The 19,354-nt window shown below is 38.5% G+C and overlaps 1 protein-coding gene across 1 annotated transcript in view; it reads right to left on the minus strand.

The window, feature by feature from the left end:
• Positions 1-9,132: 9,132 nt before the first annotated feature.
• ADAMTS19 (ADAM metallopeptidase with thrombospondin type 1 motif 19) overlaps positions 9,133-19,354 on the minus strand; it is a 294,467-nt gene continuing 284,245 nt past the window's right edge. The window contains exons 22-23 of the mRNA XM_090289153.1: positions 16,657-16,834; positions 9,133-9,404 (exon numbers count right to left, since the gene is read on the minus strand). Coding sequence (XP_090145279.1) covers positions 9,253-9,404; positions 16,657-16,834 — 330 coding nt within the window. The 3' untranslated portion in view covers positions 9,133-9,252. The remainder of the gene's footprint in view (positions 9,405-16,656; positions 16,835-19,354) is intronic.

The raw sequence follows: 19,354 nt of genomic DNA on the forward strand, positions 1-19,354 counted from the left end.
TGATTGCTGTGGCTAGAACTTCCAACACTATGTTGAATAGAAGTGGAGAGAGTGGACAGCCTTGTCTAGTTCCTGATTTCAGGGGGAATGCTTTCAGTTTTTGTCCATTGAGTATGATGTTGACTTTGGGCTTCTCATATATAGCCTTAATTATGTTAAGGTATGCTCCCTCTATTCCCATCTTACTGAGTGTTTTCATCATAAATGGGTGTTGTACTTTATCAAATGCTTTTTCTGCATCTATAGATATGATCATGTGATTTTTATGTTTCATTTTGTTTAGGTGATGTATTATATTTATTGATTTGCAATTATTAAACCATCCTTGCATCCCTGGGATGAATCCCACTTGATCGTGGTGTATGATCTTTTTGAGTTATTCCTGGATCCTGTTTGCCAAAATTTTATTGAGGATTTTAGCATCTATGTTTATCAGTGATATTGGCCTGTAGTTTTCTTTCTTTGTGGTATCTTGACCTGGTTTTGGGATTAGGGTAATACTGGCTTCATTGAAAGAGTTTGGGATTTTTCACTCTTCTTGGATTTTTTGGAATAGTTTGAGGAGAGTAGGAGTTAGTCCTTCCCTAAATGTTTTGTAAAATATGCCTGTGAAGCCATCCGGTCCAGGGCTTTTGTGTGCAGGGAGATTTTTGATTACTGTTTCAATTTTCTTCTTTGTTATTGGTCTGTTGAGACTTTCTACTTCTTCTTGATTCAGTTTTGGAAGGTTATATGTTTCTAGAAATTTATCCATTTCATCTAGGTTGTCAAATTTCTTCCCATACAGTTGTTTGTAGTAATTTCTTACAATTGTTTGTATTTCTGAGGTATCAGTCGTGACTTCTCCTCTTTCATTTCTGATTTTGTTTATTTGGATCTTCTCTCTTTTTTTCTTGATGAGCCTGGCTAGAGGCTTGTCGATTTTGTTTATTTTTTCAAAAAACCAGCTCCTAGTTTTGTTGATTTTTTGGATTGTTTGTTTAGTCTCTATGTCGTTTAATTCTGCTTTGATCTTGATGATTTCCTTTCTTCTTCTTGCCCTAGGCTTTGTTTGTTGTTGTTCTAGTTCTTGTAGCTTTAGGATTAGATTTTTTATTTGAGCTTCTTCTATCCTTTTCAGATATGCCTGTATTGCTATGAACTTCCCTCTTAGGACTGCTTTTGCTGTGTCTCATAGGTTTTGGGCTGTTGTGTGTTCATTGTCATTAGTTTCTAGAAATTTCTTGATTTCCTCTTTGATGTCATTGTTAACCCATTCATTATTTAATAGCGTGTTATTCATTCTCCATGAGTTTGGGCGTCTTTGATTATTTTCTCTGAGGTTGATTTTTAGTGTCAAGGCATTGTGGTCTGAAAAGATGCTTGATATGATTTCAATTTTCTTGAATTTGTTGATGCTTGTTTTGTGTCCTATCATGTGGTCTATCTTTGAAAATGTCCCATGTACATTTGAAAAGAATGTATATTTTGCTTCTTTGGGGTGAAAAGTTCTATATATATCAGTTAAGTCCATGTGGTTTAGTGTGTTGTTCAATGCTTGTATATCCTTGGTGTTTCTTTGCTTGGATGATCTGTCTATTGTTGATAATGGAGTGTTGAAGTCCCTTACTATGAGTGTGTTGTTGTTAATATCCTTCTTGTGGTCTTCTAGTATTTGCTTTATGTATTTGGGTGCTCCTATGTTGGGTGCATATATGTTTATCAGTGTTATATCTTCTTGATGGATTGTTCCTTTAAGTATTATGAAATGTCCTTCTTTGTCTCTTTTTATTGCCCCTGCTTTGAAATCCGTTTTGTCTGACATGAGGACTGCTACCCCAGCTTTTTTTTCCGGTCCGTTTGCTTGGAATATTTTTTTATATCCCTTAACTTTCAGTCTGTGTAAATCTTTTGTTTTCAGATGTGTTTCTTGTAGACAGCAAATATGTGGGTCCTGTTTTCTTATCCATTCCGTTACCCTATGTCTTTTAATTGGAGCATTTAATCCATTTACATTTAAGGTTATTACTGACATGTATTTATTCATTTCCCTTTGTACTTCTCTTCCTCTACTCTTTTTTTTGTTTTTTCTCTTCCTTTTTCTTAGAATATTCCCTTTAGCATCTCTTGCAATGCTGGTTTGGTGGAGATGTATTCTTTTAGTCTTCCTTTGTCTGAGAAACTCCTTATTTCACCTTCCATTTTGAATGAGAGCCTTGCTGGGTAGAGTATTCTTGGTTGTAGGCCTCTGTTTTTCATTGCCTGAAATATTTTTGACCATTCCCTTCTGGCTTGTAGTGTTACTGTTGAGAAATCAGTCGATAGCCTTATTGGAGCTCCCTTGTAAGTTATTTGCTGTTTTTCTCTCGCTGCTTTAAGGATTCTCTCTTTGTCTTGGAATGTTGCCATTTTAAGCATGATGTGCCTTGGAGTGGGTTTTGGGGGGTTCCTCTTTATTGGAACTCTCTGTGCTTCCTGGACTTGCATAACTTTTTCTCTCATCAGGTTGGGAAAATTTTCTGTCACTATTTCTCCTATCAGTTTATCTATTCCTTGTTGTTCTGATCCCTCTTTAATTCTGATTACTCTTATATTGTTCTTCCTTACGCTATCCTGTAACTCCCTTACCTCTTCTTCGTACTTTTTAAATCTTTTTTCATTTTGCTGTGTCATCTGAGAATTTTTTCCTACATTATCTTCTAACTCACTAATATGATTCTCTGCTTCGTTTAGTCTGCTTTTGACTGATTCTACTGTGTTTTTCAGTTCAGAGATTGCATTCTTCATTTCTTCCTGGTTCTTGTTGATAGTTTCCTATGTCTTTTTTTATGCTGGTGTACTTCTCTGCAAGTTCCCTGTAATTTTCTTGGAGCTCTTGGTAACTTCCTTGGAAGTTGTCATAGTTGTTTTTAAGGTTGTCGAGTATATTGAGCTTCTTCACCACCATTGTTTTGAATTCTATGTCTGACATTTGGGCTATGTCTATTCCATCTACCTCTTTTTCTGGGGATTCCTCTTTTCTTTTCATTGAGAGGTTGTTTCTGTGTCTTACCATGTTGGATTCTTCTTGTTTGTTTTTGTTATTTAGATTTGTCTGCTTTGCTTTCCCACCATTGTGGTGTGAGATTCTTTATGGTAGATCTGGGGGCTTCAGTGGTGCAGTCTCTTTGATCTCCTGAGCCTGATGTTCTTGGGGTACCTTTTATGTCATTTGTTTATGCTGTCTGGTTATATTTCAGATGCTTTTTGTTAGGATATTCCTTCTGGCTAGTTGATTGACAGTCACTCTATCCACTTTATCTTGAATTCTTTTGTGGAGATGTCAGTTCAGCCTTTGTGTGTTGTCTTGTTTTTCTGTATCCACAGCTGGTCTAATGAAGTGGGTCAGAGGTTCCTGTTCCTTGCAGCAGTGGGCCCCCGCACAGTGCGTTCCTTAGGTGCCTGTTGGAGCTAGCCAAGGTGTCCTTGCAGGCACGCCTGTGAGCCAATAAGGTGGCCTGAGAGCTTGCCTCAGGGCTGCCACGCAGCGCTCCGGGAGTTTCCCAAGGTGGCCGGGGTGCTAGCCTCAGGCCTGCGGCACTGTGCTCCAGGAGTTGGTCTCTCACCTGCCAGTGCTGGGCCCCAGACACTCGTGCACAGTGGAAGTGAATGATTGGTGCCTATTGATGTCGGCGAGGTATTTTTGCACTCGCGCATCCGTGCTAGCCCAAGGCGGCCGGGGAGCTAGCCTCAGGCCTTCCGCGAAATGCTCCGGGAGTTGGTCTCTCGCCTCTTAGGGTGGGGCCCCCGAACACTTGTGCTCAGTAGAAGTGAGTGTCTGTGAGTCGCTGCTGCCTGCTGTTCCTGCACCCGCCTGGACAGGCACGAGCAGAGCCTGAGCAAATGCTTTGTGCTCTGGCCTGGCACTTGGACCTGGCGCCCACTGGAGCTGGCCAGGGGTGACTGCGCACAGTCTTCCGTGTATCCAGTGGGCCCTCCCTGTGCCCGTTGGGGCACTGATCTTATGTCTGTTGGGGTGTGTCTGAGGGGCACCTGGACTCACGGCCCCGCGCACCTGGGCCAGTGAATGAGGGCACTTCCCTATGCGTGCCCGCGACCCAAGGGGAGGGTGAGGAGTGGGCGAGCGCACTTCTGCGCCTGTGCTCCTCAAGAATGTCCTATCACCCCCAAACACAACCCCCTCTCCGCAGTTCACAAGAGAAAAATACAAAGGAAAAATTATGATTTCACTTGCTCAGCAGCACGCTGTCTCCCGTCTTCCAGCGCCAATGCTGCCTGATTGAGTCCCGTCTCTGCCAGCGGGCAGAGATCCGCTTTCCTCCTGACTCCCCTCTGGGGAAGTCTGTGGTCACCAAAAAGCCTTTGTGTCCTTCCAGCCGCAGCTTGGGCAGCCACCCCAGTCAGGAATCCCATCTCATCCCTTTTCCTCTGCTATCCTCACTAAACAGGTTGTTCCCAGATGGTTTTTCTCTAATCCAGCAGTGCCAAGGCTCGACTCCTGCCAGTGTCCAGCTGCTCACTGAGATGTTCTGTCTGCAATTAGTTCAAACTGCAGACGGGTCTCGGGAGCCTGAAAGTGCAGCCTCCCCTCACTCCTCCGCCATCTTTGAACTGCATTTTCAAAATTGATTTGATGACATAACACCCATTTGATTGTTTTCTTTTTAACTCTTCAAAATTTTACCTGAGAGTAACTGGACAAATATTGACTTAAGGTTTCTGTTACTTTATAGTCATTAATACCTTCATTGTAGAGTGAAAAAGAGTATCAATAAATATAAATAAAGAACTATATTGCAGGGACAATTCGGTGGAAATGTGGAGATCTGCAATTTCTCAGCCCTTACTATGTAGGTAATTGTTTGCTTTCTTTCTTTATAGAAAAATTTTATGAAAGTCTCATTTCCTCTTGGATTTGGATCCAAAATTATTGTTTTTTGAACCATGGAACTTGTAAAAGTAGAATTAAATATGGTTCGCTAAGCAAAACTGTCTACATATTAATTAACCTTATTTTCTTCTCATTCTTTCATCTCTCCTTTTCCTTTCTCCCCCCTCTCCTTTCCTCCCTCCCTCCCTTTCTTTCTTTCATTTTCTATCTTTCCCTTCTTTCTAAATTGTATCAACAACCCACTGAAATACCTGAAAGTATTTTCAACTGAAAAGCCTGTACAATGTCCAGATGAGCAGTTGGAATTCATCAAATTATCTGAGAAATTTTCAAAATTAGTCGGATGCTTTTGATTACAATGAAAGACTTTGATGAGGTTATAAATCCTATGCACATATTATAAAACATTTTCAAACCAGTGAACAAGGGAGGCAATCAGGGTAATTGAGTACACACAATCCGGAGTCCCAGTAGCTTTATTACATCCATCTCGATTGTGTTCTTGGGCAAGCCACTGAAATTCTTGGAGCCTCAGGTTGCTCAGCTATGATGTGAAGATATTACTATTACTTTTCAAGGTTGCTATGAGGTTTAATAGGTATAGTAAGAATATGGATTTTCATTTCAGTTGTCTCTGATATAAAGCAAACTGAAAAAGTTACTCATATTAGCCATCTATAGCTAAAAAGCTAACTATATTTCCTAGACCCCCTTCTTTGCATGATTCTGGATTAGAATTGGCCAAAAGAGGAGCTTGAATGAGATTTGAAAGACAAAATAAGATGTAGCGACAGACAGAGGGTGGGGGCTTGGCAGTTTACAAGTGGCCTTTGCTCTCTTGAGCTCCATGCTCATTTCTTTTCTCCAGATGTTGATCCTGTTGACTAACAGCAAATTCAGATCCACTACCACATGTTTGACTGTGGACCTACAAAGTTGGAAGGTATATAGACTCAACAGCATCCCATAGGCACCTTTATAAATGAACCTTCCATGGTCAGACTTACCTGACTGTGCCTGGCTGCTCAGACTGGTTGGTGACTCCTCTGACCCTCTAGCTCTTCCCCTGGACCTTCCCAAGCTCCTCCTGAAAGTGTGAATTCAAACTTGTTTTCCCATAGCACTCCAACACTGCTCTGCTGACTGAACCATGACAATTACAGGTACAAAAAAACAATGTGTCCAAGGAAGAGAATTTACTAAATGAAATCTAAAACTCATTCTCCGATCTGACCACACTCAATGGCATTAGTGGCCCTGTTTCCAGGAAGTGGGGCCCTGGTCATCCATAGCACATGGTGTCCAAATGGTTATCTAAATTGTCACCTGTAGTAACCTGGAAGGCTCTGGGTTGCCAAGTACCTGCTACGTTTGGACTTGTTCATAGAAACCAAGAGAATAATGACTGTGGGGTTGATACATTGCTTCTAAATAGGCTGGAGAACATACAGAAAGAGAATAATAAGCTCAAGGTTTTAAAGTCACCACTCAGGGTCTAAGCTGGGACCCAGAAAGCTCCATGACTACCTGGAAACAAAACCTTTTTCCCTCTACTGCTCATGTTCCACGATCTGTCATGTCTTCTAAGTCCATATTTGGATCCAGTCCAGGAAGATCCAAGGAGGCCAGGCAAACAGTGTGGCTTGTGAGATGGTTCCACACATGTCAAAGGAATTGCGAGATTTCACTCATATTTACTGAAACCCAGCATTCAAGGATGTTTCTTAAGAGGGTTATGTTAGGATGGGAGGAAAGGAATATGAGGTTGAATTAGCTAAATGTTTTTGATATGGGTTCATGAAGTAGAGAATCTAGAAAGTGCTAGTTAACCTGGATGGGAGTCATTCTAACAATTTATTTGGAAACTGGACCCATGGTGGCCCACCTGAATGAAGCTGAGATGCTACAACTTCCTTCCTGTAATGCACTGTAGAGGAAGGCATGTGCATGTTTAGGGAGATTGGCTTTAACAGAAAAGATGTGCTGACTAATCTGTCCCACATGCCCCCAAGTATATCTGGAGGGCATTCCCTTCACTAAGGCTTTGAAAAGCCCCTGGTGAGGGAAGCCTTGAAATCCTTACAGAACTCTCAGGGGCTCTTCTCTGAATATCAGTAGCTCTGTTGGGAGGTGCTGCCATTGAGCTGGGCTTCCTGAATTTCATGAGAATATAGAACCCCACAAGGGCAGGAACCATGTGGCTGCACTCTGATGCCAGAGACCAGGAGATCATGGTTCTCATAAAGGGTGGTAGAGTCAAAGGGGTCAAGGGAGTGGTTTGACCTGCAAAGGTTTCTGGTTTTGGCTATTTGTTTATGGGGTCCTAGGACTGAAAGAGATACACATTCTATTAAAGAATTCATATTTGTATAAGCATTACATTTCTAGTCTTCGTGAATGAAAGTTTGATTTGACTCCCCACAGCAGGGAATTGCATTTCTTGATCAGTTCCAAACAAAGGCAGGTTCACAGGCCCAGAACTCCTTGAATGGAGGAGAGGAGGCTAGATCCCTTTGAGGAAGGACTTCACTACACTCTCCAAAAATCATAGTTAATCTACCTTCTAGTCTGTCCTGATGAAAACTCTATATTGGGGAAAGAAAAGTAATCTGACTTTTTGATGATTACTGGGTGACTCCAGCTTCCCCTGTAGCCTCACCGTCAGAGCAAGAGCTTATGGAAGTCAGGTAATGCAATCAAGCTTTGGCCTAAATCTGTCTCAGTAGACCCAAGGGCCCCTGGACCCACCCCACAGTAATTTTCCTAATTCTGGAAGGTGTATTTGAAATAGACATACTCAAAAGACTCTGGGTGGTGAGCATACAATAGAGTATACAGATGTCATATTATAAAGTTGTACACCTGAAACTTATATAATGTTATTAACCAATGTTATCCCAATAAATTTAATTAAAAAAACCCAGAAACCAGCAAAAACCCCCTTTTCCCTTTCTGGTTCCATAACCTGTGGAATGAGGGTTTTTATGGTGGTAATGGCAATGGAAGCCATCAGACATGAAGAAAGCCAGATGATACCCACACATGCAGTGGGCAGTACTACAGGAGAGGGACTCTGATTTAAGGAATGTGCACCTTTTCTAATGAGAAATAACCATGTTTGCCCTTTGCTCCAAAGAGACACTACCTTTATCTTTCAAGGTTGTATACTATACAAACATCCCTTAGAAGATTCCAGAACAAGAGCAGAGCGTAGCCAAGACTTGTGGAAATAGGAGAGACCTATAAAGAATTGTCTCCCAGCAGGAAATGTCACATATTTTATTGAAAAAAATCTAAGAAATCATGTGAATCATGTACAATATTTTCTCACAAGAAAAAATTTAAGCTTTTTTTTAAACGTTTCACAGAATTGTAAAACTTTTTAATTTTTAAAAAGAAAAAACACAATGAAACTACCACAGTATTATCAGCTTTCTGTTTTTCTTTGTTTCTAGGGAAAAGGCTGAAAAATATTTAGTAAATTTTCTCATTGTGATTTGTGAGGTTAAGTACTATATTCTTTTAAAATTTGCTAAAATGATACAAGGAAATGGGTGAATCAAAGCTTTCTTTGTTCAAAATATTTTAAAAAGCTAAAATCTAATGACAACATGTCAAAGTAATACACATTTTTGTAGGATGTTACCCTTTCTATAATTGTTTCTCTACACTACATCAACAGTGCAATGGTGATTCAGTGTAAATCATTAATTACAGTGTTTCATTGTTACAATACTTGTGTTCAAGTACATGTTCATGAACATGATCAAAGTCTCTATTTTGACTTATTCTTTTCCATTATTAAAATAAGGTTATAATTACAGTAGAATTTTTCCAAGAGATGTCTTTAAATCTGAACCAAATTCATAATACATTCTCTAAAAACCTGTTCAGCACTATGAGGTTTGTTATGTTTACACATCTCCTTCAGAGTACAGAAAATGAGCTAACTCTGCATCAGGACACCAAAACGCAAAAATGATTTCTCTTCATAGATAGCTAAACTATTATACTAAATTAGTATACATTCTGCATAACTCCATGGTATTGATGGGAAGAGAGTAGCACCTTTGAGACAGCCCTAACTTAAAACAATTTTTTTAAGCCTAATAATCTTAGTAATTTTTTTTACATTTTCTTTCTATTCTGGTAACTGGATCCAACTTATTCATAAAAGATGACTAATGAAGTCCTATAGTATAAATCACAATATTTGTATTACCAAAACAAACACCATATTGGATGTTTGGCAGGCCCTCAAATAAATTAATTTGATTAAATTATATGTGATCTGATGCTGTTTGGTCTGAAAAACATGCTAGTGTGTGTGTTTATAAATAATGTGATTGCAAAGAGCTGTGAGCCAGCCAACCTGCTAGAGGTCAGCTCTTCTGCTGCAGCTTCTGGGCATAGAAGTCCCTGCATGTCTCACAGCAGCGCTGGTACCACCGCATGTCCTGACACAGGTTCTTCTCACGGATCACTCGGCAGTACACAGGCCACTGATCTCCCAGGCACTTGAAAGTCAGAGCAGCTGTGGAGCAGAACACAGGGAACTCAATACCTGTAGATATCCCATCTGGTATGTGTAGAAGCAAATAGAAATAATGTAAGTGGGGGTTTGGTACCCTTCCTTTGGCTCATTTATATTACCTTTGCAACTTAAAAGATAGACATACACATGCATGCTCATGCACACACCCTAAAATAAAGGAGTAAGTGAATGAATAATTTTCTCACTTATTAAAAACAGCTATCCTAAATTCAAAGAGCTGTCCTGCAAATGACTTTTAAGGTTCAACTTTTTATGGCTTTCATTTAACTTTTTTTTGGATTTCTAGTTGAGAAGGTTAAAAAGACAAATAAATGTGCTTAATATATCTACCTTCTTGGGAAGGAAAATTGATAAGTATTATTATGGGTAAATTTACAAAGAAATAGCAAAACAAAAATATGCTCACACATTTTATGTTTTCTTTCTTCATTGTTTAATATTTCAATTACAATTTACATTTAATATTATTCTGTATTAGTTTCAAATGTACAGCAAGGGGGTTAGACAATCACATACTTTACAGAGTGGTCCCCACTGCTTCAGGTACCCAGCTGGCCCCAGACATAGTTATCATAATGTTATTGACTATATCCCTTGTGCTGAAGTTTACATCTCTGTGACTATTTTGTAACTACCAATTTGTAATACTTAATCTCTTTACCTTTTCACCCATCCCTGAACCTCTCTCCTCTCTGACAACTGTTAATCTGTCCTCTGTATCTATGAATCTGTTTCTATTTTGTTTTTCAGACATGTCTTAAGTGAGATAGCTGGGGATAGTAATTTCCTGCACCTTTAAAATCAAATCTGTTTATCACATGACTGTAATTTATAGCATTAAAGTGTTTGAAATGAGAACTTGATATTAAAAATTAGTCACATAATTTTGGCCTCTGGTTTTCTGAAGAAATAGTGTGTTCTGGCATGTATAATAAACGTCCTGCTACAACTCTCTCTTTTGTCACTATTCTAATATGATTCATTATTTTACACTTAAAAACCTTAGATTTTCCAATAACTGTGCTTTTGTGTTTTCGGATACACCTTTAAGAAATAATAAGCAGTGACCTAAAATGGGGAGGTGAAGAAACAATACCCCACTGAAAGGAAAGGAGGAATTCTCAGAAAAAGGGATAGATGAAATAGAGGCAAGCAAACTATCAGACATGGAATTCAAAACAATGGTAATGATAAAGCTCAATGAACTCAACAAACTCAATGAAAACTAAAACAAACTCCAGGGGAACTACAAAGAACTCCAGGAAAACTACAAAGAACTCCAGGGAAGCTACAAGGAACTTATTGAGAATTATACCAGCATGAAAAAGGACATAGAAACTATCAATAAGAACAGGAAGAAACGAAGAAGACATTTTCTGAACTGAAGAACACAGTAGAAGCAATCAAAAGCAGACTAAATGAAGCAGAGGGTTGGATCAGTGAGTTAGAGGACAACGTAGAAAAAAAATCTCAGAGAATACAACAAAATGAAAAAAAGACTAAAAAAGAATGAAGAGGGTTTAAGAAAACTGCAGGACAACATGAAATGCAATAATATCCATATCATAGGAATATCAGAAGGAGAAGAAGAAGAGCAAGGGATAGAAAACGTGATTGAAAAACTTGACAGAAAACTTCCTGGACATGAGAGAAAATGTCCCACAAGTGCAGGAAGCACAGAGGGTCCCAATGAAGATGAATGGAAGAAGGCCCACTCCAAGGCACATCATAATTAAAATGGCAACGTTGAAAGACAAAGAGAGAATCCTAAAGGCAGCAAGAGAAAACAGCAAATAACATACAAGGGAGCTCTGATAAGGCTATCAACTGATTTCTGGACAGAAACACTACAAGCCAGAAGGGAATGGCAAAAAATATTCCAAGCAATGAAAAACAAAGGCCTACAACCAAGACTACTCTACCCAGCAAGGCTCTCATTCAAAATGGAAGGTGAAATAAGGAGTTTCCCAGACAAAGGAAGACTAATACATCTCCACCAAACCAGCATTGCAAGAGATGCTAAAGTGACTGCTTTAAGAAAAAGAAGAGAGAGAGAGGAAGAGGAACACAGGTACAGAGGGAAATAAATACCTGTCAATAATAACCTTAAATGTAAATGGATTAAATGCTCTAATCAAAATACATAGGGTAGTGGAATGGATATGGAAACATGGCCCACATATATGCTGTCTACTAGAGACACACCTCAAAACAAAAGATCTACATAGACTGAAAGTGAAGGAATGAAAAAAATTATTCCAAACAAATGGACATGAAAAAAAGCTGAGGTAGCAATACTTATATCAGACAAAATAGATTGCACAGCAAATGCCATAAAAAGAGACAAAGAAGGACATTTCATAATACTTAAGGGAAGAATCCACCAAGAAGCTATAACCCTGGTAAACATATATGCATCCAACATACGAGCACCCAAATATATAGACAATCTTGGAAGACTACAAGAAGGATATCAAAAGCAATACACTCATAGTAGGGGACTTTAACACCCCATTGTCAACAATGGACAGATTTTTAAAGCAAAGAAACACCAAAGATATTGAGGCATTGAACAACACTCTAGATCAAATGGACTTGGTTGATATACATAGAACTTTTCACCCCAAAGAAGCAAAATATACATTCTTCTCAAGTGTACATAGAACATTTTCAAAGATAGACCACATGGGTAGGACACAAAACAACTCTCATCAAATTCAAGAAAATTGAAGTTATATCAAACATCTTCTCAGATCACAATGCCTTGAAACTGGAAATCAACCTCAAGGAAAAAACTCAAAGACAGTCAACCTCATGGAGAATGAATAATATGCTATTAAATAATGAATGGGTTAACAATGACATCAAGGAAGAAATCAAGAAATTTCTGGAAACAAATGACAATGAACACACAACAGCCCAAAACCTATAGAATACAGTGAAAGCAGTCCTGAGAGGAAAGTTCATAGCAATACAGGTCTGCCTAAAAAGGGGAGAAGAATATCAAATAAAAAATTCTAACCCTACAGCTACAAGAACTAGAACAACAACAACAAGCAAAGCCCAGAGCAAGTGGAAGAAAGGGAATCATCAAAATCAGAGCCGAATTAAATGTCATAGAGACTAAACAAGCAATTCAAAAGATCAATAAAACTAGGAGCTGGTTCTTTGAAAAGATAAGCAAAATCGACAAGCCTTTAGTGAGGCTCATCAAGAAAGAAAGAGAGAGGACCCAAATAAACAATATCAGAAATGAAAGAGGAGCAATAACAACTGATATCACAGAAATACAAAGGATTGTAAGAAATTACTTACAAACAATTGTATGGCAAGAAAATTGACAACCTAGATGAAATGGTCAAATTTCTAGAAACATATAATCTTCCAAAACTGAATCAAGAAAAAGCAGAAAGCCTGAGTAGACTGATAACAAAGAGTGAAATTGAAGCAGTAATCAAAAAACTCTTGGCACACAAAAACCCTGACCGGATGGCTTCAGAGGCGAATTTTACAAAACATTTAGGGAAGAACTAACACTTACCTTCCTCAAACTATTCCAAAAAATCCAGGAAGAGGGAAGACTCCCAAACTCTTTCTATGCAGCCAGTATTACCCTAATTCCAAAACCAGGTCAAGACACAACAAAGAAAGAAAACTATAGGCCAATACCGCTGATGAACATAGATGCTAAAATCCTCAACAAAATATTGGCAAACTGGAGCCAGCAACACATTAAAACGATCATACACCATGATCAAGTGGGATTCATCCCAGGGATGCAAGGATGGTTTAATAATTGCAAATCAATAAACATAATACACCACATTAACAAAATGAAAGATAAAAATCACATGGTCATATCAATAGATGCTGAAAAAGCAGTTGATAAAGTACAATACCCATTTATGATGAGAACACTCAGAAAAATGGAAATAGAGGGAACATACCTCAATATATATGAGAAACCTGAATCCAACATCATACTCAATGAACAAAGACTGAAGCATTCCCCCTGAGATCAGGAACAAGACAAGGTTGTCCACTCTCCCCACTCCTTTTCAACACAGTCTTGGAAGTTCTAGCCACATCAATCAGACAAGAAAGAGAAATAAAAGGCATCCAAATTGAAAAAGAGGAAGTAAAACTGTCATTATTTGCAGATGACATGATAGTGTACATAGAAAACCCTATAGTCTCCACTAAAAAACTACTTGACATAAGTGAATTTGGCAAAAGAACAGGGCACAAAATCAATATTCAGAATTCAAAGGCATTTCTGTACACCAACAATAAAATATCAGAGATAGAAACTAGAAAAAAATCTCATTTACTATAGCGACAAGAAAAATAAAGTACCTAGGAACAAACTTAACAAAAGAGATAAAAGACCTGTACTTAGAAAACTATATAACACTGAAGAAATAAATTAAGGAATATACAAATAAATGGAAGTACATACCATGTTCATTGATTAAAAGAATCAACATCATTAAAATATCCATACTACCCAAAGCAATTTATAGATTCAACGCGTCCTATTAAAATACCAGTGATATATTTCCCAGACTTAGAACAAATACTTCAAAAATTTATGTGGAACCAAAAAAGACCCCGAATAGCCACAGCAATCTTGAGATAAGAACATAGTAGGAGGAGTCACAATCCCTAATATCAAACTATACTACAAAGCCACTGTAATCAAAACAGCCTGGTACTGGCATAAGAACAGACATATAGATCAATGGAACAGAACAGAGAGCCCAGAAATAAACTCAGGTCTATATGGTCAACTAATATTTAATAAAAGGGGAAGGAACATAAAATGAAGTGAGAAGAGCCTCTTCAACAAATTGTCCTGGGAGAACTGGACAGGGACATGCAAAATAATGAAACTAGTCCACCAACTTACACCACACACCAGAATAAACACAAGATGGATCAAAGAGTTAAACATAAGCTATGACACCATAAAAGTCCTAGAGGAAAGCATAGGCAGGAAGAATTTAAATATCCCATGTAGCAATATTTTCAACGATATATCTCCTAGGACAAGGGGAATGAAGGAAAGAATAAACAAATGGAACTATCTCAAACTAAAGGGTTTCTGTTCAGCAAAAGAAAACATCAGCAAGAAGAAAAGAAAACCAGCCGTATGGGAAAACATATTTGCCAATGATACCTCAGGCAAGTAACTGATCTTTAATATATATAAAGAACTTACACATCTCAACACCAAGAATAGACAATCCAATTAAAAAATGGGCAAAGGACCTGAACAAACACCTCTTTAAAGAGGACATATAGAGGGTCCATAGGCATATGAAAGAATGCTCAACACCACTAGCCATCAGAGAGATGCAAATAAAAACCACAATGAGATACCACCTCATACCAGTCAGAATGGCCATCATCAACAAATCAACAAACAACAAGTGCTGGCGAGGATGTGGAGAAAAGGGAACTCTAGTGCACTGTTGGTGGGAATTCAGACTGGTGCAGCCATTATGGAAAACAGTATGGAATATCCTCAAAAAACTAAAAATAGAACTGCCTTTTAAACCAGTGATTCCATTGGCAGGATTACACCCAAAGAATCCTGAAATTCCAATTCAAAAGAACTTATGCACCCCTATGTTCCTTACAGCACTATTTACAATAGCCAAATGCTAGAAACAGCCTAAGTGCCCAACTGTAGATGAGTGGATCAAAAAACTGTGGTACACTTATACACTATGCAGCACAAAGAAAAAAGGAACTCCTACCATTTGTGATAACATGAATGGAACTAGAGAGAACTATGTTTAGGGAAATAAGCCAGGTAACAAAAGAAGAATACCATATGATATCACCTAATACATGACACTAATGAACATCACAAACAAATGAGAAAAATTGAACCAGAGGCAAGTAAACAAGGAGCAGACAAATGTTACCAGAGGGGTGAGGGGGAGGGAGATAAAGGGAGTAAGTAGGGGAAGGGTTTAGTAAAGCAACTAGTTAAATATCTCATGGACATCTAGAACGAGGTGGGGATTGACTGTGGGAGAAAGGGTGGGCTGGGGGGGGAAGCAATGGGAGAAAAGTGGGACAACTGTAATAGAAAAACAATAAATAAATAAAAAATTTTTAAAGGAATAATAAACAGAAAAAAAGCAATTTTAATTAAATTGTTCTTTTAATTCATTCTTTTCTGCCACATATTTCAAGGACTCCAAGTAATTGTTGGAGAAGGGAATTGTGGTTTTTATTGAATACATGGATTTAGCTGCATTTGCTCTAGTATTGCTAAACTTTTTGTTTTAACTAGTCTTAATTCTATTTGAAGTAATTATTTCTTAGAAATGTTAATTATTTGGCCCCCAGTAGAGAATTTTTGTATTTCTATGAAGAACGAAACTTTTTCATTTGATTGAATCTTATGCTTGGAGGAATATCTATGATACTTAATGATCAAATTGTTCCCCTGGAGATTATGTGCACAGATTAAAACTCAAAGTATTAAACATAGATTAGCCCAAAGAACAGCCAGGCAGCAGTGCTGGGAAAAGCCACTAATTGCCACAGACATAAAGTTTAATTCATTCCTGAATATTTGCTATGCAAGTGCAGACTTTATTTACTTAAAATACATACTCTACTTATTCATGATGGATTAGATTAAATAACCAGAATTGAGAATACATATGAAAGCATTTTGCAATTTAAAATCTGTGTAAATCAATATGTTGCTAGTAGTTATTTGTATTTAATAGTGTCCTTAAATATGAAAAAAATAGTACTTCTTGTCTGGTGGTATATGTAAATCATGTACCCATTTGTCTTGAAAGCTACTTTTATCCAAGTCTGTCCAAAGGATAATTTGTACCCAGGATTACAGGAAGGCTACTAACAATGGAGAGATCTAAAGCATTTACCACAACCTATGTTTCTACTAGACATCGCCTTAATTGATGGTTCTCAAATATGGCTTGCTATAGTGGCCTCAGATGGTGTGATAGTCATACTTCCAGGGTCTGCCTCCCAGTAGAGAGCTTCCAGAATCAAAAGAGTTTCATCTTTAGGATTTTTTACCCACCTGGCCATTTGGACCAAACCCTAGTTAAAGAGAGCCAATTTAGTCAGAACCAGACTAATTAGTATACATTTATAACTAAGCTAAAATGATGTGCAAAATGGAAGCCATGAGTATTTCCATATTTCTCAAAGCCATCCCCTTTTACGGTCCACTTACCGAGCCTGGGTGATGTTATGGTGTTTACATTAATTTTCTCGTTGCAGGGCTGAAGGTGGCATGGCCTGTATGCTGCAGGTTTTTCTGAAGAGAAACATTCATTCCCATGTCTTCCTGTGATCTTGTGCATGCACTGAATAACACGTGACTGCATTCCTTTTCCACAGGTGATTGAGCACTAGGAGAGATAGAGAAGCCTTGTTGAAAGTCCTTTCTGCTGTTTCCCCTTTCTAGGCTGTGAGCCACCTTCTCCCTGTATCTCTTAAAGCTGAACATGAGCCACAACATCTGGAGTTGCTGCAGAACATGGGTTAGAAACATTGAAGCTCACACTTGGGTACAGTATGATGGATGCCCTCCCTCTGGCTGGCCTCAGGCAGAGCTCTGGGCAATATGGGACACAGGCAAGTAAAGATCTGTAAAGAAAGCTGGAGAGCATCACTGGAGTGAATAGAGTGACTATAGACATACACTTGGGCAGACAGTGTTTAAAGTTCTAATACCTAAACAAGTTTGTTTACTTGATTTGCTGTTTTAAGATAAATTTTTATATCTTTATAACGTTAACTTATTTAAAACAACCCGTCTTAGTGTATGTTAATTGATTTTAGAGAGAAAGGAAGGCATGGAGGGAGGTATGTGCCCTGATCGGGGATCAAACCTGCAACTTTTTGGTGTATGGGACAACACTCCAACCAGCTGAGCCACCAGCCAGGACTAACCTGCTATTTTTTAATTTAGTTATTGATGCTTAAGAGTTATCAGATGCCCAACTGTGGTGCTGGGTGGACCCTTGTTGCAGTCTTTCAGTCTGCTCTTCCACTCCATTTACTTTGAACTTGAAATGTTTATCAACAGTTTCAACATGACTTGTCAACCTGATAAGTTATTGAAATAACTGTCAATTCTTGGCAGATGACATGACATCCAATATTGTGCTAATAAAAATATGTGATAACCTAGATTTTTCTAATAAAATACCCCTTTAATAGATTTCTTGTATTTCAGCTAAATGTAGTGTGTCTTCACTTGTAAGGTATTTTGCAAAGAAAAACATATTTCATGTATAATAGTCTTTTATTGGAGAAGTCTCCTGGGTCCCCATGTAGTACCAGATTTGATTTGTTACACATATAGGCTAGTGTTAATTGAACTAAGGGAATACAATGATTTTATGGTATCACAATTACCTGTGAGAGAGGGAATATGCTTGTGTTTCTGAAAATAATGATTTACTTTACCAGCAACATTATTTTCTATATGGTAAAGATTTACCCAAATTGATCTTTAGCCAAATGATCTTAGTGTATTCTAACAGAAAATTAGTAAGCACTTTTTTTTTAATGTGTTTTATTGATTATAATATTACATTTGTGCCAATTTCCCTTCCCTCTGCTCCCCTCCACCCGGTGGCCCCCCTCCCTCCAGTTGTCCCCCCCTTTTAGATCATGTCCATTAGTTGTGCATACAGTTCTTCTCAGCCTCTCTCTGTCTATTCCATTCCCTCCTACCATGAACCTTAATTCCTATATCATCTCCCTCCCTCTCCCCATTCCCCCTCCCTGTTGACCTCCCCCCAATATGTTCCCCGTACGTATAGTTCTTTTTCCACTCTCGTTGCCTGTTTAGTTTTGCCTTTGTTTCAATTCCCTAGCTTCTGTTGTTTCTTGTGATGCAGTTTTCATTTTAGATTTCATTGTCTTGATCCTCCTTTTTCTAAACCAGTCCCTTTAACATCTCATATAACAGTGGTTTGGATCTAATGAACTCTTTCAGTTTTATTTTGTCCTGGAAACACTTTCTCTGTCCTTCTATTCTGAATGACAATTTCGCTGGATAGAGTATTCGTGGTTGTAGGTTTTGGATTTTCGTTACTTTGAATATTTCTTGCCAGTCCCTTCTTGCCTGTAGGGTCTCCCTTGAGAAGTCAGCTGATAGTCTAATTGGGACCCCTTTGTACATAATTCTTTTCTTCTCTCTTGCTGCTTTTAAGATTCTCTCTTTATCTTTAATTTTTGACATTTTGATTATAATGTGTCTTGGAGTGGTTCTCCCTGGGTCCAGTCTCTTGGGAACTCTCCTTGCTTCCTGGACCTGCAAGTCTATTCCCTTCCCCAAGTCTGGGAAGTTCTCCTTTATTATATTTTCACTCAATTTTTCAAATTCTAGTTCATCTTCCTCGCTCTCTGGCAAACCAATGATTCTTATGTTGGGCCTTTTATAGCTGTCCCAGAGGTTTCTGATCCTCTCATCGTTGCTTCCCATTTCCTCTCTCTGCATTGGTTGACTGCTTGTTCCTTCTCCATATTCCAGTTTGTTGAAATGAACTCTGGATTTTTTTTCCTTACCATCTGTCTCGTATGTGGTTTTGTTCCTTTCGTTATGAGTGTTTTTCGCTTCTTTCTCATCTTTTTCCAGATCTTTTGTGAATTCTGTAAGCCACCTGATAACAATGGCCCAGAACTGAGCCTCTGACAGGTTTCTTATCTGTTCATCTGTCAGGTTCTCCATCTGTTGCCTGGTGAGCTGTGCCACCGGGATTTCTATAGTTGTCTGCCTCATTTTGACAGATGCATTTTGTTTTCTTGGGCTGGCTGTAGGGGGCAGTGCCTGTGTACTCGTAATGCCCCAGCGACCGCCGCCGTTCGGCAACCTTTCTTGCTGTGCCGTGGTGCTTTGTCGTCACAATCCAGCGACT

Source organism: Furipterus horrens, unplaced genomic scaffold (assembly GCF_987537825.1).
Source record: "Furipterus horrens unplaced genomic scaffold, mFurHor1.1.pri manual_scaffold_10, whole genome shotgun sequence".
Classification (NCBI taxonomy): Eukaryota; Metazoa; Chordata; class Mammalia; order Chiroptera; family Furipteridae; genus Furipterus; species Furipterus horrens.